This window comes from Lonchura striata, chromosome 8 (assembly GCF_046129695.1).
Source record: "Lonchura striata isolate bLonStr1 chromosome 8, bLonStr1.mat, whole genome shotgun sequence".
Classification (NCBI taxonomy): domain Eukaryota; kingdom Metazoa; phylum Chordata; class Aves; order Passeriformes; family Estrildidae; genus Lonchura; species Lonchura striata.
Genome location: NC_134610.1, coordinates 12699239 through 12723039, shown reverse-complemented (window position 1 = coordinate 12723039; position 23801 = coordinate 12699239). Strand labels below are relative to the sequence as shown.

At 44.8% G+C, this 23801-nt stretch overlaps 1 protein-coding gene across 3 annotated transcripts in view; it reads left to right on the top strand.

Annotated features, from left to right (window-relative positions):
• Positions 1–20464, top strand: part of MRAS (muscle RAS oncogene homolog) — a 38312-nt gene extending 17848 nt beyond the window's left edge. For 2 of the 3 annotated variants that reach the window (XM_021526149.3, XM_021526148.2), the window contains 5 exons: positions 2973–3183; positions 11744–11897; positions 15048–15147; positions 16428–16507; positions 19522–20464. In XM_021526149.3, coding sequence (XP_021381824.1) covers positions 2991–3183; positions 11744–11897; positions 15048–15147; positions 16428–16507; positions 19522–19621 — 627 coding nt within the window. In that variant the 5' untranslated portion in view covers positions 2973–2990 and the 3' untranslated portion in view covers positions 19622–20464. Of the gene's footprint in view, positions 1–2969; positions 3184–11743; positions 11898–15047; positions 15148–16427; positions 16508–19521 lie in introns of all 3 variants that reach the window. The other variant, XM_021526151.3, reaches the window with a different exon arrangement.
• The last annotated feature ends 3337 nt before the right edge of the window (positions 20465–23801 follow it).

The following is a 23801-nucleotide window of genomic DNA, read 5'->3' as shown; positions in this document are numbered from 1 at the left end:
ACACCTTTAGGAGTGCATTTCCAGGAAATGATATATGTTGTTTTAAAGGTTTGAATCATGATCTGGTTAAGTTCATAATCTTGTCAAGGCATGAGTTGTCTTCGTGCTTTGGTTATCAGGGCAGATGGAGGGGTAGAGGGACTGAAGTGCTTGACTTTTGGCTGGTTCATTATGTATGTGCATGGCTGGAGCATGGAACCTGCCATCTCAGTAGAAAGAGGAGTGTTTCCTTGAGCAGCAGAAACAATCCTGCAGAAACATCTAAACTTGCTGCCTTTTGACACTCTGAAATTTTCATCTGTTGTGCTAGCATCACCTAAAATACAGGGAACTGTGCTCAACAAGCCAGCCTACAGTTTTTGGTTTTGTTTGGGTTTTTTTGGTTTTTTTTTGTTTTGTTTTGGTTTGGTTTTTTTTGTTTTAATTTTTTTTTCAGTCCAGTTCTTGCTGTTTTCCCCAGGCTACGTAACTCTCAGTCTGGTGGTTCAGGCACACAGCATGACCAAACTTCTGGAAACAACGGGAAGCAAATGCCCCGATTCAGCTGATAAGCATGCTGGGCAGAGACACAGTTTGTACAATGGGCTAAACATTATCCTAGCACTTTGGGGAGCATTTCATGCAAGATAAGCTTCAGGCTTCTTAGGAGCGGGTTAAAGGGCTGGCACAAAATGTCAGTAAAAATGTAATGCTTGTTGCCAAGCAGCAGCTTGTGGTTTTGTGAGGAGGTCAAAAATTGTGCACAAACGGAGTATGTTTTTCACATCCACAGACTGTCCCCCGCCATGTCAGTAACAATCAGTCTTTCATTCTGCCTGGCTGGAGCTGCTCTGCTGTGTAAAGAAAGATGGGGTGAAATCTTGGCCATGGGCAGAACAAAAAATTGTCATTAAATGTGTTGGAAGGAGTCAGTCGAAAAGCCTGTGAGGATCATCTGACTCAAAAAGGATTACACCAAAATAAAACTTGGTTTTTTAAGCAAAAATTAGATATTTAGTTGAAATTCATAGGTTTTTCTGCAGACCAGCCTGATATGTATTGATGTGTGGTCTCATAAATATGACAAAGTGACTTACTCAAAAATAGGGCAAGAAACTTTTCCTTGAAGTTCTTGTGAGGAAATGCAGTAAGAGTAAAACCATTTGAAACCTCAGCTGGTTTGAGGTGTTGCTTGCTGTGGATATTCTTGAGAATAGCAAGAATTTCCTCCAAAAGTGGTTTAGAAACAAGCAGACTTGATCACGCTTCTTGCTCAGAAAATGTTGGCTGGTCTCAAGTTGGACAAGAGGCCTTTACTGTTCTTAGACTCAGCAATCTCATCCTCTGTCTCCTTATGGGTTTTTCTTTTTGGAGGTGGTATGGGGTCTCCAGTGTACTGAAAGAACATGAGACCCCCAAGTTTGCCAGGTCAAAAGTGCTTTTATGATTCAATATGTTGGATTCAACTGAAGTAATGATTATGGACAAAGGGACTAGAGAAATCAGAAACTAACCTGGATTATGGGATTATGTTCTTGTGTATTGACAAGAACACAGCTTCTGTGGCACAGAGCACATTAGACTTGTTTGGTAGTTTCTGAGAATGAAAAAGTTAAAATTGTCTTTTTAATGAAAAAGAAATCCCTAGGGTTATTGGGAAAGCCTCCAAAAGCTTGTGTGGGTTGGTGGGGATACAGGTTAGCTACTTACAGGTTGGGAGCCAACAGTTTATGGAGGTTCCCTCAGAGCAGTCCTGGTCCCACCTCAGTGCTGACCCCAGCCAGCACCTGCAAGCCCAAAGGGCACCAGCAAAACCAGAATTTCTGGGAGCAGATGCCTGCAGAGATTGTCACCACAGCTGCTGCTGCACTGAACAGTATTTTGAAGAAAACCAATACCAAGAAAATCAACTGCCTTGTCTTTGGCCTTATCATTACGATGGATTTTTTAATCTTCTCTTTAAGTGTGTGAAAGACCTCCCAGAAAATGCAACGGTCATTCAGATCTGGGAGATGGCCACCTGGTTCCTCTGTGATCTGAGTCACTGTTACTGCTGCCCAAGGGTGGGTGGAGGACACTTTCATGCACAGAACCTCCTGTCTGCCTTCTCCTTCAATGAGCAGCCTCTGCTGCTGAGTGTTGAAATGGGCCAGTCAGTCAGCTACAGCTGCCTCTTCTCTCTTCTCCACTAACCTGTGCTGTTGCCCAGGTTCAGCCAGGGAAATTTTTCATCTTGCTTTTAGGAAGCAGCTCTGAGGTGAGGGGAGCAGTGTGCCCATGCTGCCAGGAAGCTGCTCTCTAGGCTGTGTCACAGCCACAGGCACCAGTCTTCCTGCCACAGCAGGGTTGAGGGTTTAAAAAAAAAAACACCTGTTGTTCCTGGCTTGCTGCCTTCTTGTTTTTATTTCTCAAAATTGAAAGAGAGAGAGAAGAAAGTAGCTAAGTGCATTTTTGTCTACTGGCAGAGCTATGCTTGGACCTTTATCTCCAGTTTTATCTATCACCAGCAGTTCTGCCTGCAGATCTGGCCCTAGGATGTAACATACCATTTAGTGTTCTCTGTACCTTGGGTTAAGCAGTGAGGAATAGCACAACTCTGACTTATCAATGGGATTTGGGCACTGGCAACAGGGAACTGCTGGGAGCTTGATAGGTGCACTGAGGCAGGGTGATTTTTGTCATTGCTGTGTGGACCTAGCCCCTGTAGGAAAGGTATTCAATGGGATAGGTGTTGTGTGTGCATTTGGTGACAATTAGCAATGTTTGCAGACAAACAGGGCACAGCGGTGGAGATGTCTGCACTTGGGAGTGCTGGGTCTGAGTTGGAGCAGAGCTGTTGGGAAGGGCTGGTGCTGCTGCTCCTTTCCAAAAGGATTTTGGATGTCAGAGCTGCCTTCATTCTCACTTCTTGGCAGCAGGTAAAAGCTGCCTTGTGCATTTTTCCCTCTTATTGTTGCTGCTGAGTGATTGGAGATGATCTCTCTCTCCAGTAGGTTTGGCACACTGGAAGCATGGCTACAAGTGCCGTTCCCAGCGAAAACCTCCCCACGTACAAGCTGGTGGTTGTTGGAGATGGTGGTGTGGGGAAGAGTGCTCTCACTATTCAGTTTTTCCAGAAGATTTTTGTGCCAGACTATGACCCAACTATTGAAGACTCCTACCTGAAGCACACAGAAATCGACGGGCAGTGGGCAATTCTTGATGGTAAGCAAGCTACTCTCACCATCCCCTTTCCCTTCCAGCTGAGCACAGTTGCAAATAGACCTCAATGTCTCCCACAGCATGTTATGTCTCTGTCCTCCTGCTCTGCTGTGGGCTGGCAGGATCTGGAGCTGCAGTGCATGGTCTGCAGCTGGTCTCCAGCAAAGCTTCTGCTTCCAGTTGCATTGGTTCCAGTTCTGCACAGAAATGTTTCTTGCAGGCCTGTGAAAACCTACAGATCCTCATTGACATTTGGAGTAGACTTCTGCAGCCGGTGAATTACAGCACTGCCAGGTGGCTATTGCTAATGATACTTCACTGAGGTTGAGCTCATCCCCAGGGAAATAACAGTGAGTGGGTAACTGAGTGAGGGTTGTAACCAGAAAGAATATTTAATCAAAACTGTTGTCCACTGACAGTGAAGAATCATTACAGCTCTTAAATCCAGTCATTCAGCGTGATGTTTTCACATTCAATTACCTGTTTCATTTAAATACTGCTAGGAGATTGGAGCCTGGAGATCAGAGAGCTGCTGTAACCAAGAGTTTTCAGTCTTTTGAAGAAAAACTGCCTTTTTTTGTTTTTTCTTTTTAACAAAACAACAACAGTGAAACACACAGACAAAAAAAAACTCCAAAAAGCCCCAAACCAACCACGGTGATTAGCAGGTGAGGAGAAAGCCCTGTATTGCCTAAAGCTGCAGCTTGTTCATTTGTGCTGCATGAGGCAGGCTAGCCACAGCTACAAAGGGAATCTTGCTCTTAAAGGTTTTAAGTTTTGTTTTGCTTTATAGGATTATTAGGTAATACATAAAAGCAAACAAGTATTTTGTGCCTTAGTTACCCAAGTTCATGTATATATGTGGTCACTAACATAACTGAACTAAATTTAGCCTCATTTGTGCCAAATTCTACCTCCACCCTCTTGCCACAAAGGTGCTCAAGATCTTTGATGTCTCTGCATAAGTGTCACTGGTGTGTGGGCACTGAAAGGTGGGGGTTTGTCAAGCGTAGTGGAATATGGATGCTGGTGGGGTTTGCTATGAAAACTGTTAGCTTGTTCTGGAAACTTGAGATCTTAGTTACAGTCTTATGGATTTATCAGATATAATTTAGTGAGTTCAAATGGCCACAAAGTCCTTAAAATAACAGCTTTCTTTCAATATTAAACAAAACCAGCAAACAACAAAACAAGTTAGTCTTGCCAACATTTGTTCATTTGAATATGTTAATAGTTGATATGAGGCAGTATTTGTGAAATTGGTGTTGAAATGTCTCTTCTTGTCATCTGCATTAGAGATATCTGCTCCCAATTAACCATCTCAAAATGTATACATTCAGCTTTATTTTTAAAATTCCAGTCCTGTATAAAAGAAAAATCCAGTCCTGCTGTAAATTAAATTCATTATTTTGAGTCTAAAATTCAGCCCTCTAAAATGAGTGACCTTTATCTTCACTGGTATGTCTCATATTCTGATATATATACCATCTGCTGTACATGTTGATGTTGGCTGAAACAGCCTTGGCTTTGCAAATTATTGAAAAGTAGAAAAGGCATCTTTTACTGAATATTTGGAATTTTTGTTTAGACAAAAAAAAAAGAAAAAAAAAAAAAAAAAAAAACAAGAAAAACCCAACCAAACCTGATCTGAGTGGGAGTGGTGAAAGAAATTGTTTTCCAACAAGCAGAAAATTAACCCTTTGTTTTAATGAGAAAACCTTTCCTTTGCTCATATGGAGCTGTACTTGGCTGTACTTGGGCTGAACTGAATTCAGCTGTGGCCTTGAATGGCACGTTGGGAATCCCTGACTTCCAGGGCTTGTGTGCCCACAGATGCTTCACAGCCAGGGGAGTGAAACTACAGCTGCTTCTCTTTCCTACCACTTGATATTTTGAACAATCACAATTTTGGAAGAAAGGCAATATTCTTGCCTGAAAAAGGATGTGGCCCTTCTCCATCTGCCCAGAAGAAACAGGGCACCACGACTGACTAACACTTGTGTCATTTGCCTCCTCTCTCTGTCACAGGCTTTGGATCTAGGCCATTCTCAGAGGTCACCATATCCTGGGACAGCTGCTCTTGCTGTGGCTACGTGAATCACTTCTGGTATAAAATTAGGGACAAGCATGATAGTAAGGGTAAAGATGCATCATGATAATTCCTAGACTTTCCAGTTGTTCTTTATGACCAAAGCCTTTACAAGCTGGAGTTTCATGCAGTGCTTAGTGGGCAGAAGCAGCTGCCCATCCCCCCAAATAGGAACTAGTTTTGGAACACAAACAACCAAATAAGGCTATAGCATGAGGGGCTCTATAAGTTTTGAAATTTTCAGAAACAGTTATTATTTTTAAAAAACCAAATACATAGGCATCCAACAACTTTTTAAAAGAAGGGAAACAGCTCATCCTTTTCCAGGCTGTTGCCTGAGCAGTTCTGTACAAAGCATCTCAAGCATTTTGTAACTGCACCAGCATTATGTTGTAAAAAACCCTTCTGCTATCCAGCTTGCATAAAGCATTTGGCTTCCCTCCATGAAGACCTTCACCCACATTTATTCAACAGCACTAACAGCATGATGAAATGTTTGACTTGCATTTTTTTCTTTTGCTGAAATCTCTCAATGAAAGTAGACTGAAATGGAATAGGGTTTTATTTTAGATCTTGAAACAAAAGTTACATTCAAAATCTTCTTTTACCTGTTTGTTCTTTGGCTACAGCATGTCTCTATTTTTCTCACCAAGAGTTATCTGTGTTTGCCGCCTCCTAAAAGATTGTGGGACCTATGTTCCACACTACACAAAATCACTTGGTTGTTGACCTTATACCAGCTTTAGAAGACCATCAATGCAGTGTTTGGAAGACAAGTGTTGAAGAGTGGAAGAGGGCACTTAACCTAAATCAAAGATGTGCAGGCAGTTAGTGGCTAGCCCATTTTTTGGCTGCTGCCACTCTAATGAGGCTTTAGGATCAGCCTCCAATTTTCTCTGTATATGTTATCTTGGTTTATTCCCTGCTGGTAGTGCTGAAATCAGCACAGTGCTGTGCTCGGTGAAATGCACGTAGGTGCTATACAGACATGAGGTCAGAATTAAGTGGGGGCCAGGGTTAATCTGCTTTGATTAGCTCTTGCTCCAGTTGCATTGCTGTGATTAATTTTGCACACTCCTTTCTGTGTGCAGGCTAATTTAGCAAGTAGCAGAGGATTTCTTTTGGTGTGGCTGCAAAATGCCAGTCTGGAATTATTAATCTGGGCATGAAGCCAAAAGTGGAATACCTTAATATGGCAAAAAGTTCCCTATGGTTCAGAATTCCTTATGGTTCATACATCATACAGAGATAAAAAGGTGGCAAGCAAAGGGAGATGAAGAGATGACCACAAGCACATGGCTTGGTCTTGTTGGGGAATTGGGCTGAACTCTGAGCTGTCAGTAGGGCTGTGCCAATTGGTATGAGCCAAACAAGGAATTGTGTTGGATGAAAGGAAGCTGTGGTTTCCATTCTCTTCCCTTTCCTTTCCCTGGTATGATTTTGATGAAACTCTCACAGCCTAGAAGTTGTTTCTCTGCTTCTGAGCTTCAGTTTTTCTTCCAGTTCTCTTCCCAAGACCTCCTCCCAATCCTGGGGGGCCCTTGTGTTGGGCTGGACCTGCACAGCCTGGTGTTCACCCCTGTGCAGTCACACCAAGCTCTCTTCCTTCCCCCACACTCTATCTGCCCTTCCACCTGTTTTTCCCTTGCATCCCTTTTTGTTGAGGGTTTTTGCTGCTAGTCATCCCTAGGCACACTGTCTGCTTTTCTTCTGGGGAAACTTGAGATTAACTCAGTCATGAGGTCAGAAGGAGAGCAAAGATCACTTCAGATTTGCAGGCAGAAGGGTTGGTTTGTGGCTTGCTTTCTTCTCGTTTTTGTTAATTTAGAGTAACATCACTGAGAGCATTAAAATTAAAGTTAAATTTGTACTTTCATTATTTGTGTGTACAGTATTTCTGCTCCCTTAATTGCTGAGATTTTGCAACAGTGAAAGAGGGGGTTTTGTCTTGGGTTGTCTTGGGTTGAATTTTTTTCCTGCCAGGAAAATTTTGATGTTGCAACATGGAAAACGCAAGGCCTTGAATACTTGCCCTTTGTTAGAGAAAGGGCTCCTTTAAGGGCTTGCATCTTTATTCTGTTTATTGATGTGGAAGCCTGTCGTCTTTTTGCCTAAAGAAAGGGCAGGAATTCAAGTACTTGGGTTTTCCATGTTATAACATCTGTGTATTTAGCTAGGGCACAGAAGAAGAGCTCATAAAAGCCCCAGTGTTTTCCTATCATGTGTTTTTTTCTGAGGAAAGCTGTCATGCCAGGGGTAGCATGGCTGTGTCTGAGAAGGAGCAGAAGCGTCAGTGACCGAGTAAAGCATCTGCCTTGCTTTGCACATGGCAAGGGCACCTCATACCTCTTCCAGGTGATTTGGGGTGCGGGGATACAGAGTAGGAGCTGTGACCCCAGTACCCCATCTGTGGGATGCCCAGAATACCAATTCCTCAGCTGTAGCCAGTGGCTGATAGGAGCACCTCTCCCACGGTGCTGCTGATGGGAGAAGACAAAGACTGTGCACGTGTCTTTCCTCAGCCTGAAGCTCACTAGTTTGACTTGGCAATTCAAGCTAAATTTTCCCATGAGCTTAGGTACCGAGCTGCAGGGCAGTGAAACCCAAAGGCTGAAGGACAGAAAATGGGTTGATGTGCCTGTCAGCTCATCTATATCCCCTCTAGATGCCATGGCAATGGAGAAACTCTCTTGAGGTGATCTATACACCCAGCTGCCTGGCAATGTAAAGGCTAAGATGTAGGAGGAAATTTTGCCTAGATATGAAAAAAGAACTCATCTGCACAACCAGATGGGCTCATCAAAGGTTGGGAATGCTGTATTTGAACTGAATCCAGCCTAGGCTCCAGAAAAAGCAATGTCATTGCTGACTTAGAGTTCACAGTGTGTCTCTGTCCTGGGTTTAGATTCACCAAGTGCCTTTGTCTCTGGATGGGCACTTGGAGCGCAATCAGTTGCAGAGGCATTGCCACATGGTACACCTTGAAAGCACCAAGGGCTTCTATTTTGGACCATAAATTCCTGTGTATTCCTGGAGTCCTGTGCCTGCTCAGAAGTGCTCTATAGCCAGCTCCACTTTTGCATAACCCATCAGGATTCAAAGGAAAATGGTGTGGAGGGTTCTAAAGGGGCAGGATTCAATTAGCAAGGAGTTCATCACAGCAGCTGGGGGTCACATCCACTAGAAAGTCAAAAAGGCCATTTCTTCACTCAGCAACCTCTTACCTGCAAAGCAGGAGACCTCCCTGCTGGGCTCTCACAGCCTAATTGCTCTTAGTTTAGTCTCCAGCTGGTCTCATGACAGCTCTAAATGGCTTTGCCCTCTTTGGATGCCTGTTCCTGCATCATACATCATCCTTGGCTTCTCTCTCCTTCAGCATACCCAAAAGCTTTCATAAAGCTCCTTGCTTCTTTGGTCAAATTTGTGAGAACTTCACCAAGTTTTCTGTTGGAAGTCCCTGACAATGCATTGTGCAGCCAATGAGTTTGATTTCAGTTTTTGGAAGAATGAGGTAGGAGAAACCCACTGTGCTTTGGTCCTTGTTTCCATGCTGGCATTTATCTGCTCCCAGTGGTTAAAAGTGTACCAGCTCACAGTTCTCTACTCATTGTTCTTTCTGTCTTCTGTCTTCCTGTCTGTAGAAACAGCAACTTTAAAAGAAGGTGAATGCTGGCTAACGTGCTAAATCTTCTCATCCCTTTGGGAAGCCAATCACCTTCTGAGTTACCCCCTCCCAAGGTTTCTCCTTGCTACTTTTCTGTTTCTATGGGTAGGAGTTTTCTTGAAGCTTTTATGCCATAAGATACCACAAGCAAAGCCACTTACATCTGACCCTTTTTCAATGCTGATGCTTTTCAGGATGGGGTCCTTTCCTGCCTACCAAGGATCCAGATCCCTCTCCTGTGTTGTTTACAATTCACAAAGCACAGAAATGTTAGGCTGCAGGGGTTTGCCTTCATGAAGAGCACATTTAAAGTTAAGACAAGGACTTTCTCTGGTCATCTACACAATGCTTAATTTTGTATGAGTAACTTTAACCTTCACTTGCTGTGTGTCTTTTACTTACACTTTCAAATTGCCATTTTGAATGCTGCCTGGACTTGCTCACCTTTCTATCAATGCTGCAAGTGAATTCCCTTTAACTAGGAGCTGCTGACACCGCAGCTCTGCCTGTGTTTAGTGTGATGGCCAAGATCCAGGCAAGGTAGGAAAGCCCCATGCAGTTGGGTAACCCCATAGCCCCCACCAGGGCTTGCCCCCTCTCCCAGCAGATGCAGATTTTTGGAGGGGCAGCAGCTGGGGAGGGGTTGATGGGTGCAAAGGCAGAGCTGGATGCTTCTTATATGTTTCATGAGAAGTTTGCAAATGTGCCAGAGCAAGGGGAAGTCCCTAAGCAAATTACCATGCAGGATACAGCACATCCATCTCCACCTTCCTGCCCACAGCTTGTGCTGGGGCACCTCAGGGGGAGGGAGGGCAGGAGGGCTCGGCTCTCAGTGGGGAGCTCTCCCACTCCACCACAAGTTGGGTTTGTGTGCTGGCTGTCAGCTCTCAGCCCTGCCCTGACACCGTGTCTCGCTGCTGCAGGAGTCAGATGAGGGCAGCCCAGCCTCTCCGTACAGGTTGGGCAGGTAGGAGAGATTAATTTCCTCTTCTGTCCCAGCTCCAGAGTCCTGGCCTTATTCCATGGTAGCAATTCTGCCCAGGGCATAGAAATTTACCAGCACATGCAGTCTCTTTGGATTTTCTATTTCCTTTTTTTTTTTTTTTTTTTTTTTTCCTTTTTCTTTGTACAGTCCTTAACAATAGCTGAAACGTCTTTGAGCTGAGACCCTTGTTTCCTAGATTTAGAGGGAAGGAGCAGGATAAAAGGCTATGAAGAGATTTAGGTGACTTTCCAACAATCTTGGCAAACAAGCCTAAATCTCAGCATCTTTGCAAGAGCCTGGAAGCTCTTTTTACCTTAAGAGCTCATGAAAACAGACATTCAACACCAGTTAAGGAAGGAGAACAAATGAGGCTGAAGGCTTTAAAGGGCCTACCAGCACCAAGGAAGGTCTCCAGGTCTTCCAGTGTAGCTGTCTCTCCTCCAGACATGCAGCGGAGGTGTGTGGCTGGCTCATGAAGTGTGCTGTGATGTGCAGCGTGTCCACCTGTGCTGATGCAGCAAAGTGGTCTTTATCATGGCCCCATCTGGAAACTGGGGCAGCCTGAGCACTTCCCCTACAGGGAAACCTTGCAGGGTCTGTGGGTCGGCTCAGACTAGACAAACCTGTATCAAGCCCTGCTGCTCTGTCAGCAGTATGCTCCTGCCACTGTCTCCATCCATGGCTGTGCTGGGCTTTCCCCATCACTTGTGGGCAGCAGATGTTTACACCACAGCTTTACAGTTTTGCCATGTTTACAGCAGAGGTAAAACAATTTTCCCACCCAACCCAGCTGACTGGGATGTGAAAATGCTCCAGTCATCATGAGGGTCCCACATTTGCCTCTGGGATGCAACAATGCATTAGGATTAGTACTTTGGAGCAGCTGATGCCCTTTGAGTGCACCCCATGTTTGTACTGGCTTAGCCTAAACTGATGAACTCTTCTTGTAACCTCCTCCTGCCAGTCAAAATCCTGGCTGTGCACAAAGCTGGGCTCAGGAACTGGCACTGATGTGTGTGCCAGTATGTGGTGTTTACCCAGAAGGCTGGGGTAGCTTTTTCTACAAGTGATGGGACCCTCTGGAAGACAGATCAATAGAGAACCAGTGAGTTGTGATTCCATTAAGTTTAATTGAGTGGGGAACAGCATCTGAGTGGCTATCACAGCTGAGGTGTTTTAGGGGATTTGAGCATGGATTTATTCACTGAAATGTGATCACTGTATTGGATGTGCAAGGTACTTAAAGCTTTTCCATCTGTTTTAGTTACCTCCTTAGTATCAGCACACCATTTGGGACTAAATATTTAAGGGGAGGTCCCCAAGTCTCACTCTGGAAGGACAAAATTGTCTAGAAATAATATCCAGGTCTTGAGAAAAGGAAAACACTTGTAGCTATTCCTTTGGGTTGTCTCATAGCTCTGCTTCACCGTGTATTTTGTAGGTTATCCCAGACATTTAAACTGGCTTTTAGCTTATCTTCCAGTCTTGGGTTTTCTTTTCTGGGAGAGGGAAAAGTTGAGAGGGTTCTGAAATCCTTTGAGCCATATCTTACCAGAGGAACAACTCTACCAAATTCAGTGATCTGTATTGGTACTGGAAAAGGAAAATTAAATCCACATAGTCATGTTCCCCTGCTCCAAACTTAGGCATACAAGGATGAGTGAGGTCTGGGACAGAAACTCCTTTGTCAATCCAATTTGATTTCATCACATCTTACAGTCTTTGAGGAAGCCCAGCAGAGGCAGAAAGGCCACAGGACACATAGTGGTGCCAGCAGCTACAGGTCCCCCACAGTAATTAAAAACCTTTGTCTCTTCTGCCCTAGTGCTGGATACTGCAGGCCAAGAGGAGTTCAGTGCAATGCGGGAGCAGTACATGAGGACTGGAGATGGTTTCCTCATCGTCTACTCGGTGACAGACAAGGCCAGCTTCGAGCACGTGGACCGCTTCCACCAGCTGATCCTCAGAGTCAAGGACAGGTGGGTGCCCTGGGCCAGCACTGCCTGACCCGCCACGCTGCCGACCGTCCTGGGGCATGGCTGCACCTCTGACCCCAGCTTCTGCCTTCTGGGTGTCCTGAGACAAATCCTTGTGTGGTGAATAAGAAGTAGTTTACTTCGATAAGCATGAAGCGCTTTCAGCCTGGAAAGGGTCAGTAGAGTTACAGTGGAATGAGAATGTATCTGGAAGGGAGAAACTTCTGCCAGAGTGGCCTGGCAGAGCAGTGTGAGAAAGAGAGATCAGACACCCCTAAAGGTAACCAGCTCAGCTCTGAAGAGGGGGAAGGATGCTCTTTGCCCAGTGCAGACACTTTGGGATCACCAGCAGGGAGGCAGCAAGCATTTGTCCCTCATTATTTCATGTGTCCTGGTACCATCTTCCTATCCCTGCCTTGTGCCAAATGCACCTGCGAAGGCCCTGCATTATTTGGGGGTGTGAACAAGTGTCTTGAAGGGAAAAAAACTCGTGCTGGGAAGGAACTGTGTTTCTTACTAGGGATGTAATGTAGTTAATGCACTGTGCTCTGCAGAAAACAATTACACAGAATAAAACATCTGTCTTTGCCTGGGGAGACAGCAAGACAGGTCGCCTCTCTCCTCCTTGCATGTGCAGGGGAGAAGGTAGCACTGGGAGTTTAGTCATGGTAAATAAATGTGTCCTGGCACAGTGAGGGGAAGCTGCTGGTTTATCTCCAAGATAACTCCCTCTTCCCACCCTGCTTCAAGAGGCAGTGGATCCATTCTCACTGGGTGGGGTGTGAATTAAGCCCTTATATGTCTGCAGCTTTGAAACACTTAGTTCTTCCGTTCATAATGACTTTTAATTATGGAAGTCATCAAGAAAAGTCACCAGAGGGTTTGGGCCTCGTTGCTGGCTTCCTTTCACAGCTCTGAATAACTTCCCCACAGGAAGGGTGGACTCCTATCATGTGAGGTTCACAGCTGACAGCTCTTCCAGTAAAGCATCCAAAGTGTGGCCCACAAGAGTGAAAAGTAAAGGAAAAACCACCCTCTGATTTCATTTAAATGAAGAAGAACGTCAGTCCCTCAGTCAGCCTCTCAGATCACAGCAGTCTAAGCACTGGCTGACTTAGCTTGGGGCAAAGTAAATCTGTTTTAAAAGCTGGAGAGAGGACAGAATTTCCTGTAACCTTCGCCAGTGCTGATTTTATCTAATTTACCTTGGTGAAAATAAGATGTGGTGTTCACTGTTTGCTCTGGACCGAAGTTTTACCCCCCGTACGCCGCCGTGCAAACGCTGCAGCAGCGTGTGAGCGGCAGGAAGTGAAACGGGCTGGGGAGGTTGTTTGTGTTTCCCCGCTCAGCGCCACTCCGAGCGTGAGCAGTGTATCAATGCTTCATCCAAAACCTGAGCTTGGGCAGAGAATCGCAGCAGTGGGAGCAGCATGAGTGAAAAAAACCCCTCCTGCCAAACCCTCAGGTAGCTAGGAACAGAGCATCACCCTGGTTTGCAGTCTGGCAGGCAGTTTTGGCAACTTAAAATCCAAAAGAATTGCAGGCTGCTGTGTTAGCAGGGCTATTCAAAGCCTTCCTCCCATTTCTTTTCACAGCTTTCATTATAGTAAAATTTCCAACTGTTGCAGTTTTGTCCAACTTGCAGTTGCACAGCTTACAATAGGGAACAAAGTCCCCATAGAGTTTTATGCCTGATGTAAACAAGGCAAATGAGATATCATCCAAAAGTAATACCTTTCTAATCAATGTCCTGCAAGCCAAAAAGCAATCAAATAATCCAGACAAGCAAATATTTTTCTCCAAAAGGATCAGAGTCAAAATATATCAATGCTCAGGTATTAACATTAAATCACAGTCACATTATCAGAATGAATAACTCTAAGACTCATTTAAAATGCAGAGTGCAGTATGGTATTTTTCCAGCCAGAGCAATGGGGCAACATGCCAGAGGGAAGATGGAGCTCTTATCATCTTGATGAATAATGACCCAGAAAAACTGTTTTAAAATCCAGAGTTACCAGAGAAGTGTTTTATACAGAAATGAGTATAGCCAGCTGCTCCTTACCCCAGTAAAATCAGGTCTGTTACAGCAGAGAACACTGGGATCATTTAGGATGGCTTAAAGTTAAATATAAGACACCAATACTGCAGTAACTGTCAGTGATCAGAAGGGACCTCCTCCCTCCCAGCAGTGCCTAAGAGGTCCTGCAGCAGCTGATTGCTCTGTTTCATGAAGCCAGAGGAGACAGTGGCACTGCCAACACCTCCCATGGCTCCCAGCCTTGGTTCTGTTTATCGCTGGAACAGTGGAGCTTTCTGCAGGGGGAGAGGGGGAGAGCCTTGCACAGGACATGCTGTGGATAGATGGATCTCTTCTCAGGTGGTGGCTGAAGGCAGGCACTTACATGCCTGGTAGTTAAGGAAATACTGTGTATTATTACAGAGGGAGATGGGTTTGGTATTTTTTTCTGGGATTAGAAACAGGAGAAGGTAGGTAATAGCACTGGAAGCTTAAAAAATCTCTTCGGTTCCTTCCAGCCTCGTTCCAGCTACAACTGCCAAGCACAGTTTGTCTTGGGGTAACATCTGATGGCCATTTCTTTGCTTCCACTCATTTTCTCCACCATTTGATGCCCCTCTAAGCACCGGCTCCCAGAGTCCATCTTTCTTTCCCCACAATTGTTCTCAGTGGATGACCAGGAATGAAATTATTCCAATTCTTCCATCATCCCTCAGTATCTTGCCAAGATAAGCAGTTAGTGAGATGCCTTAACTGCTACAAAAGAGTCCCAGTCTCCTGTCCAAGATCTGTCTTTATGTCTCAGCTGATTTTCTGTCTAATTCTCTAGATCTTTCTAGTCCCAGTTAGATCTTCAGGCTTAGTTATCATCAGGCATTGCAAAAATGGTGACAATAAGTTCCTGAGGTCCCTACAAATAACAAGGAATGTGTGCATGCATGCAACTTGTCAAGTAAATTTTTACAATATGAACATATGTATAGCACAGCCTGGGGGTTTTATTTCTTTACACATATGTGGTATGCCTGTAGCTGAAAATGCTAGATGATGTCAGCATCAAAAAGGGAAATTTATGCTCATAATTTTTGTTGTAGTCTGCTAATAATTGGGTGGTGGTTTTGATTTTTTTCCAGGGAGTCTTTTCCAATGATTTTGGTGGCAAACAAAGTTGATCTAATGCACTTACGGAAAATTACAAGAGAACAGGGGAGAGAAATGGCAACAAAACATAACGTAAGTTTGTGGGATTAATGGGTTATTGAAAGTCCTTCAGAATCGAAAGCTGTGCTCATTAGGAACTGAATTAAAGCTTACAATTAAACATTTTTAAACACATTTTTGTCTACTACATAGTAGCAGCTATGCAGTTTCATTTCAGTAGGGCTAAATCATCACTGAAACCAGAACCTCTGCTGTGCACCAGGCTGTAGCAGAGCTGTGGCAATCACTAAGATTTATGTACAAGGTGTCTGAAAGTGGTGAGAAGTGTTCAGGATGAGGAAAGAAAGTGCACCTCCCTGGACTGAAAAGGCAGAGTCAGGTTTTAGGAGGTATATCCAGGTGCCTGAGCTTGTTCAAGATAATGAAGTTTACAGGGTTGTTAAGCCTATATAAATCTGGCCCACCATCTTAGCTCTGCATTATTCATGCTGTTAGTTTAGCCTGAGAAATTGGTCTTAGATGGGTGTAGATCACATGCTGCTCCTCTAATCACTTCTAAATGCCAGCAGCCCTGAATACCCAGAGGGAGACAACAACTCCCTTCGGAGGTGGAACTGAAGGAAAGGTTGAAGGCAAACAAGCCTGAGACCTCTTGGCAGCTTGCTGTGCCTAAAGGACAAGCTGTGGTGGTTTCTGAGCAAATCTCGATGGGAGTTTGGCAGGGCAGGTTCACTCCCTCCCCTCCCCACGGAATCTGGTTTCTGTCAGAGCCAGAACACCTAAACTGCAGCACAGCATGTTGTGTCCATCTGTGTACACACGCCTTGGAAAAGGCCATGCATGAAAATACCTTATCAGAGGCAGTTTTATAAATCTGCCAGTGTGCTGGACAAGCACTCTAGGAGGCCCCATCTGGCTGTCAGACTTTGAAGGGGAAGATCATTTTACACTGAAGGGGAACTGTAGTCATGAAATATTCATGCAGTAGTCCCAATAAAATGTGGCAAGCAAGAATTTTTGGCAAGTGCTGGTCTTTCAACAACCTTCGGCTATTTTCATGTCTGTGAGCACAGCTCAGGGGGAGAGAACATCTGACGACATGAAGTCTGGGATTATTCTCCCCCAAACCCAGAGCTCGACAGCAGCTGTTTAGCCTGGTGCTTATTCCAGACCTTTTGTAAGCAGTCCCTGACCTTGCTGCAAGTGTGAGGGTGTTGATAGCAGTGTCATGGCAACATTCTGTTTACCTGTATTTCTGTGGTATTAGCAGCCCATTTCTCCAGCCTTCAGGCTTTTCATTTTAAAACTGGTATTATCACTGATCTCTTTCATGATACACTTCTCTCCTCCAGATTCCTTATATAGAAACAAGTGCCAAGGACCCACCTCTGAACGTGGACAAGGCCTTCCATGATCTCGTGAGGGTAATAAGGTAAGCTGCAAACTCCTCCCTTCCTTACTGCCCATGGATGGGATGTGCAGGAGTCACAGCCCAGAGAGTTAAGAGCCATTTTTTGGGGAGCAGGTTTTCTTGAGGATAGGTTATTTCTGATGTTTATTGACTTCCTTGTCCTGTATCTGCTTAGGTATGTTAGTAGCACTTAGCTACCCATGCAGGACATCAGTACCAAGCCCAGTAAGAAGTAACTGTGGCCATAATGAAAATTATTTTTATTCAATGAACAGTGCAAAGCCTACTATAATAATCAGCTCTAAAAGGCTAGCATTGAAAGCTCTGGACCAGTAATTTGGGTTTTCAAAATTTTGTCCTCTCAAGGTCTTGCCTTGCCAGAAGTTAAAAAGGACTGGCAAAAAATTCTACAAAATTCTAATGTTGTAGGTGACTTCGAACATTTTGTGCTCACTAAATGGAAAAATTAAGCCATTTTGTATGAGAAACTGCATGACCTAATGGCTAAGGCCCAGGTTTCCTCAGACTGCAGAGGTTTGTTCCCAGTTTTGGCATGAGCTGCCTTTGGCAAACACGCGCTCTCCGGGCAAACCTCTGCTCTGGCTGCCAGCAGGGAGGGACTGCCTTCCCAAAGCCCAGCTCCCCTGCAGGAAAAGAGCTGCACACACATCCCAGCATCTCGGCTGATAACCTAGCTCTCTCTGAGAAGATTTGTTTTTCTGGCACTACTTGTCTGCCAGATTTTCTGGGCCCTCATTTTTCATGTTTTGGGAGGGCGCTGAGCTGAAATCACGCTCCTTCCTGCCATGCAGTCAAAGTGCCTCGCCCGGCAATTAAGCCACAAGGCATTTATTCACAGCATATCTGTACTTGTGAATATCCTAGCAGAGCCTCAAGCCAGCCTCCATCAAAACCAGATGGTACTGCCCACTCTTCCCACATGTCTCAAAAGCAGAGGGCAGAAAGTCTTTGGAGAACTGAGTTGGAAGTGCCCCAAGCTCTTTCCCAACTGTTCTCTAACTCAGTATTAGCTGCCTAGATATTACTTCTGTGTTGCAGCAAGCTCTTACCACCATCTACTCTGCTCTGCAGGAAAAGAAAACAGCCAAAAATAAGATGGAAAGGCTTTGTTTGCTTTCTCCACGTAATACAGCTCCAGGCATGCTGAAAGGGGCATTGTAATGAGGCATTACTAATTTCAAGCCCTGAAAATGCACTCCATAACCTCAAAAATAAGTGGTACACCTCAGTTTCCTGAGTAGCTACTGTGAAAGTCCTTTGCCAGCCTGTGATGTCAAGGGCACCAGAAATGTTCACAAGAGCTGGAACTCAGGTTTAGTCAGCAGGGAGACGCTGTGTGATCTGGCTGGTTATTGGCAACAAAGCAGCTTTGCTTGGTTTTTGGACATTACAAACTGTCCACAGTAGAAGGTAGCATCACCCATCTAGTATTGTTTTTCTGGTTTTCAAGTAAGCTTTTTCAAATAAAATGTAAGTTTCAGCTCCCTGATAACTGTTGTTGACAAAGTGCTTTGCAAATGAAGGGCTTCCTCAGAGCCCTGGTGAGCTCTCAGGGTGAGGATGCTCGTTCAGGGTTGCACTGTTTGTGTTCCTTGCACATGGCTGATTTCCAGTTTATTTATTTAGCTTCATGCAAGGAACTGTTGTCTGGAAGTAATCCAGAAAGAAGTGGGGTGACTGAGTCCACTCAATAGATGGTTTAAATTTCCTGATGCCCCTTTTATGCTGCAGCAGTGCACACACAGGAATTGTCACAGCAGAAGCCTTGAGTCAGGGTGTGGTTTCTGGATCTCTAAAATGGATCCAGAAGAGTGTGAACAGCTTGTGGTCACTTAGTGTTTATCCAGATTTAAAGTATTTTCTGAATTTCATTTTTGTAGTTTTGAGCTTTAAAGTTTTATCTTTTTCATGCCTCTAGCCTTCATATTCACTGAGAAAAAGTCTTACTAGTCAAGGCTGAGTTTTTCAGGTGGTTGCAAGAATTTAGAAGCTGAGGCTATAAGAGAAACACCAGCTAAAGCCATAGTGACTTATGCCCCAGTGATGTCTCATCCTGGTCTGGATTACTTGGTATGAACACTTGGTTTAATACCTGGCATATGACATGCTTTTGAACTGCTCAGACTCTCAGGTTTCAATCTACAGAAGCTGCTGGTGTCTGTATGTTTTATCATGCACTAAAATCTGCATCTACAGGCTGCCTGTCAGGTGTTTGAGTTACAGAGCCTTCTCTGGATCTGCACTGCTGGGCTGCCAGAGTAGCTCTGCAGTTGAGTGCAGCTGCAAACACACATTTGGGCAGTGCCTCACTTTACTGGACAGGGAGAAGCCCTCAACAGAATGCTTCAGAGGCTGCTCACTGCTCCAGGGCATACTGCAGGAGGGCTCTCGGATGTGTGTTCCCAGGTGGCTGTGACTTCAGACAGCCAGTGACATCTTTCTGGGGTCAGCTCATTCTGTGTGCACTGATGCTCTTCACATCAGAGGAAGCCAGAGCCCCTTTGGCAGCAAACTCAATTTTTGGTTTATTATTTTTTAGCTCCCCTCCATCACCAAGTCTGCATCAGTGCAGCTGGCTAAGGGCAATGCCAGCTGAAAGGCAGAAGAGAGTATTTCTCTGCGCTCTCTGGATCTCTCTCATCCTCTTCCCTACTGAGTGTCAGCAGTGTAATGGATGGTTGCATCACTTAGAGCATCCCCGTTTCCCAGAGCAGCCCCCATGGCAGGGGAGGAGGCAGCAGTTCACCGTGGGCAGCTGGAGGCATAGTGCCCTGGCAGGACATACATCCCTGGTATTAGCCTTAATGGCTTCTTTCCTCCTTCCTAAAGAATGCAGGCCAGGCCTTCTCAGCTGTGTGGCATCAAAAGCCATGAGTGCTGGAAGGGTACATGGAGATCCGTATGCAAACATGCACATGCACACCAAGGTGCTGCTCTACAGGCTGCCCAGGGCTCTGGACCCAGCCCAGCCTTATGCCTCACCTGCCTGCTTTCTTCTCTGTCTCCCAAAACAGGCAACAGATCCCAGAGAAAAGCCAGAAGAAGAAGAAAAAGACCAAATGGCGAGGGGACAGAGCCACGGGCTCCCATAAACTCCAGTGTGTGATTTTGTGACGGGACACCCTGGGAGTGCCTTGGATGCCTCCCTCCTCCCTCCTGACCCCCTGCCAGCCCAGGCAAGGAGCCACAGCTCGATGCTGATGCCCACAGGGCCCCGTGGCCCCCCGGGCTCCCCACGGCGGCTCAGACTCGGAGCGGGCGGCTCAAAGGATCCGGACCCAGAGAGGGGCTGCACGTCAGGGCCAGCGTGGGAGCTGTGCAAATGGGAGGCAGAAGGGATAGGCAGGACCTCAACTCTCAAACATCCCCAGCATCTTCCAGGGGCCTCCATGATGTTTATAAAAACAAACAAAAAAAGGCAGAAGTTAAAAAAAAAAAAAAAGTGTTGGTTTTATCTGCAAACATTTCTCTTTGTGACCCATTTCTGAACAGCCTTGAATAGCCCCCCTGTTTGGTACAGTTTTCTGTGTATGTGTGGGGGAAGGGAAAGGGTTTTTCTTTCTCTTCATTTTTTTTGTCCTCTTCTTCCTTTTTGTTGTTTGCTCAGCAAGTGTTGGGTTGCAAAGAAACAACGGCCAGGCTTAGATTTTTTGCACTGGACTCTCTTGGGCGGCAGTGCCAAAACACAACTTCATATGAAAGTGCATAGATTTGGAGGAAGAAAATTAATTCCAGCTGCTCTGGGTGCTCCAGACATTGTGTCAGACTCTGGAGGGTTGCCAGCTCACAGACCATAAACTCCAGTTTAGGAAAGGAGGTTTGGGCTTGGATTATATATTTTTTTTTTCTTACCCTTTGTCAAGAGGTTTTGTTTCTGTTTTGTAACTTCGGACATGTCAAACTTAAGACATTTTGTTAACCTGGAAGTATTTAAATTAAAGTAATTTACAAATGGAAGGTATGTCATTTTTGGGGGAGGGGGGTGGAGGGGAAGGGAGAAAGGAAGTAAAATCTGAACTGAATTTGTTATTTGGGTGTTGAATTTCTCCCTCATAAATGCATGTACAGTGGTGTGATCTAAATCACTCTATTATTCCTTAACCTTTCCCAGCAAAGCCACTTGTGGGTAGATTAATTGTTTTGCTTTTCCCAGGCTCATCTCATACACACAGGAAACAAAATCTGTTTATGGAGTTTGGCTCAATGTTTCTTCTTCTCCCTCCTTCGCCAAGTTGGTGACTTGAAAGGAAGAGGTGTTTTTAGAATTATTCAAGTGGGATGGGTCTCTTTATAAGCTGACTGTATCTAAACTGTCTCCCTGAAAACAGCAAGGACTAAATATGCCTTATGAAAAGACAAGGCAAAAAACCTGCAAGCATTCAAACTGCCATCTGTAGCACCAGAACTATGGCTATGCACATCCTGGAGGGGCCACGTGTTCTTTCACACCTTTTCTGGCAGTAAGAACTACAGTAGCAAATTTGTCTTTAATGGTATGTCATCTGCTGGATTGAATCCATTGGCTCCACTCACATGGTCACCAAATCTGTTTAAAAGTAGCAACTTGCTTTTCATCAGCTTGAATCCTCTTCAAATATGCTTTGTGGGCATGACTTAAAATATTGGCAGAGTTTGAATGCCTGAGATTTGTGTCTGAGCACAGAAAATCCTGGTGCTGTATATTGAGGATCCATCCAAGATGATGGATCATCATAAACTTAGTTGCCCATACTTGTCTATTTGCCACTAGATTTCATTTCTTGACCCTTTGCCAGGCCACTTTTTAGAAGTGAGTTGGCTACTGATTGTTTTTCAGGTGAATGAGGCTAATGGAAACATGTTCTTAATTTGTCCAGTCTTCATCACAGCCAGAAGATGCAAAAGCCTGCAGCTGGCTCAGCAAGCTGCTTAGGGTAATGCTGGCTGGCTCTGCTGCCTCTGTGCCCTTTGGTGTGGTGACAGATGCTGGGGATGGATTAAGCAGGGGGATATTGGAAAGAAGTGTCTCTCATGGACCCTTAGGTTGGATGTGGGCCATACACTTCAGTGAAGTAGCAACGTGATGTGGCTTCTGACCATCACAGCATTTCTCCCAGGGCTGGCTGAACAGAACTGCAGCAACTGAAGCCATCCACTTCAAATTCTGGTCCTTGAGACTTGCCTCTGCCCTCTGCAGGAAGATCTCCCTGTAGGCATTTAATTTGTTCTGCTTTGAAAACCTCTAGTAAATCAGAAATTGTCTGATCTTTGCAACCACCCCATTTCACCATCACCCCTGTAACCACTTCCCTACCAGAATCCCTGTCTAGCCTCACTGCTGGCTTAATAGTTTTAATTATACACTACTAATGCTATGGGATCCCACACAGAAGATGATCATGGTATTTTCAGGGAACTCTTTTAATGTCCCCTAGAGCCCTTCCACTTAAAAAATAACTTGATTTCTGCTGAAACACCTCATCCTTATTATTTTTATCTAAACCCTTGGGAATGCTTGCCTGAAAGCAGCATGTGTATCTCGAGTCGCATCTGCTGTGTACTCAGCACTGCATGTGAGAAATTACCTGCTTTTTCTAAAGCTTCTTAATTTTTTCTTCATTCCTTTAGCAACTAACAGCTATTACAGAATAATTGAAGGGAGGAGGAGGGGAAAGGAGCAAATTAACAACAGAATATGGAGTAGTGGCCATCACCTTGGAGTGTTTTCCAGCAAGGATTGCATCTCTGACAATCCTAGGGTGCTGAAAACAGCAAAACCCTCTGCCACCTAACCCACCCTGTCCTGTTCAGGCCTGTTGGAAATGGAGAGCACCTTCCCTGCCATGCAGAGCACCTACAGACCTGGCAGGGAGACACCAGTTGGTGACACACTGCAGAGAGCAACAACTGTGCTGTGGGTGTGTATATTTTTCTATGGAACATCTAGTGGATAGGGACATTTTTGCTGTGGTCAGGGCCAGACTGGAGAAGGATCCTGTAAGGGCACACGTGGAGCTCATTACCAAAGAGTGGATGGTCCAAATGATCTAACATCATCTGATGTTAGAGCTGACCTCGCTTTCAACACACAGTTTCAAACAAAATAAAAAGAGGGGTAAAACCTTACCAATTTATTGGCATTTAATAACTGAATAACATCCTTTTTCTATTTTAGACACTGAATAATATTTGTAGAACCACAAACCAAAAGTATTAAGGCACCTAAGTTTTTGCTTTGCAAAGGTGTCATCACCTCCCTGACCTGGGATCCCATAGCATCTGTACCACTGCCATCAGGTAAATCATGCTGCTGTTTCCTCTCTGTGGTCCTGCCTATAAAGCAGCCACTGGCTTTGTTTTCTTACCAGCTTCTGAGGTGCATGACATTTTTTGTACAAGCTAAGTCACCTGTTTGTCTTTTGACCTCATGTCTCTCAAAAGGGGAGTGGGAAGGAAGAAAAGGAGAAATACCTGGTTGAAATAAATTTCCCTTGGCATGAGCAGAGTTTAATTTTCCCTCTCTGCCTGCCAACTCTAAATGGCACAAAAGCCTGATAAGAGTAAAACCAAACAAGACCACCCCACAGCTGAGGAGGCCTGTAGGTGCTGGCCACCTACAAACCTGCTTTCTTGGCTGTCTCAGCCAAGGTCACTGCTGTCACTGGCAATGCTGCTCTGTGATAGTCTGGGTACATCTAAATAAACCATGTTCAGATGATGGTTCTCAGCAGCAAAACACTGGAGAGTGAACAAGAGAAGCAAGTACTTAACAAGGGGCTGAAATTGCTTAGTTTGGATCGGCTGTTTCAGTTTAACAAGAGGCCATTACTGTTTGTTGCTCAGTTCCTTAATCTGCAATAATTAATTTTGGCTGGCTCTTTTAACCTACAGCTGTATTAGAATTTGCAAATTAGGACAGGCTGAGGGGATTAGACATACATGGTGTGTCTCGTCTGCAGAGGAAATGAGAATTGTTGGGCACAGAGAGGACAGCATTGTAATAATGGGTCAGATATTTTGTTTTAGCTTGTTACCATTCTCAGGCCAAAATGGACTGCCCAGAGGCTTATTCAGCTTCAGTGATTTCAAGAGATGGTTCCTGAATGCTGCTGAAGTGCTTGGGAAGAAGGTGATCCCCTCAAAGCTCTGCTAAGAGTAGAATATAATGGGGAATACAGAAGATAGTTTAAGAGACACAACTCATGGTCTACTCCAGATGTCAGAGTTCAGATATTTATTAATGAGGGAGAGAGAGGGCTTGAGAGAAGTTTGGCATTAAGGAAATAGCCAAGGCCCTGTGACAGCTGCCACGTCA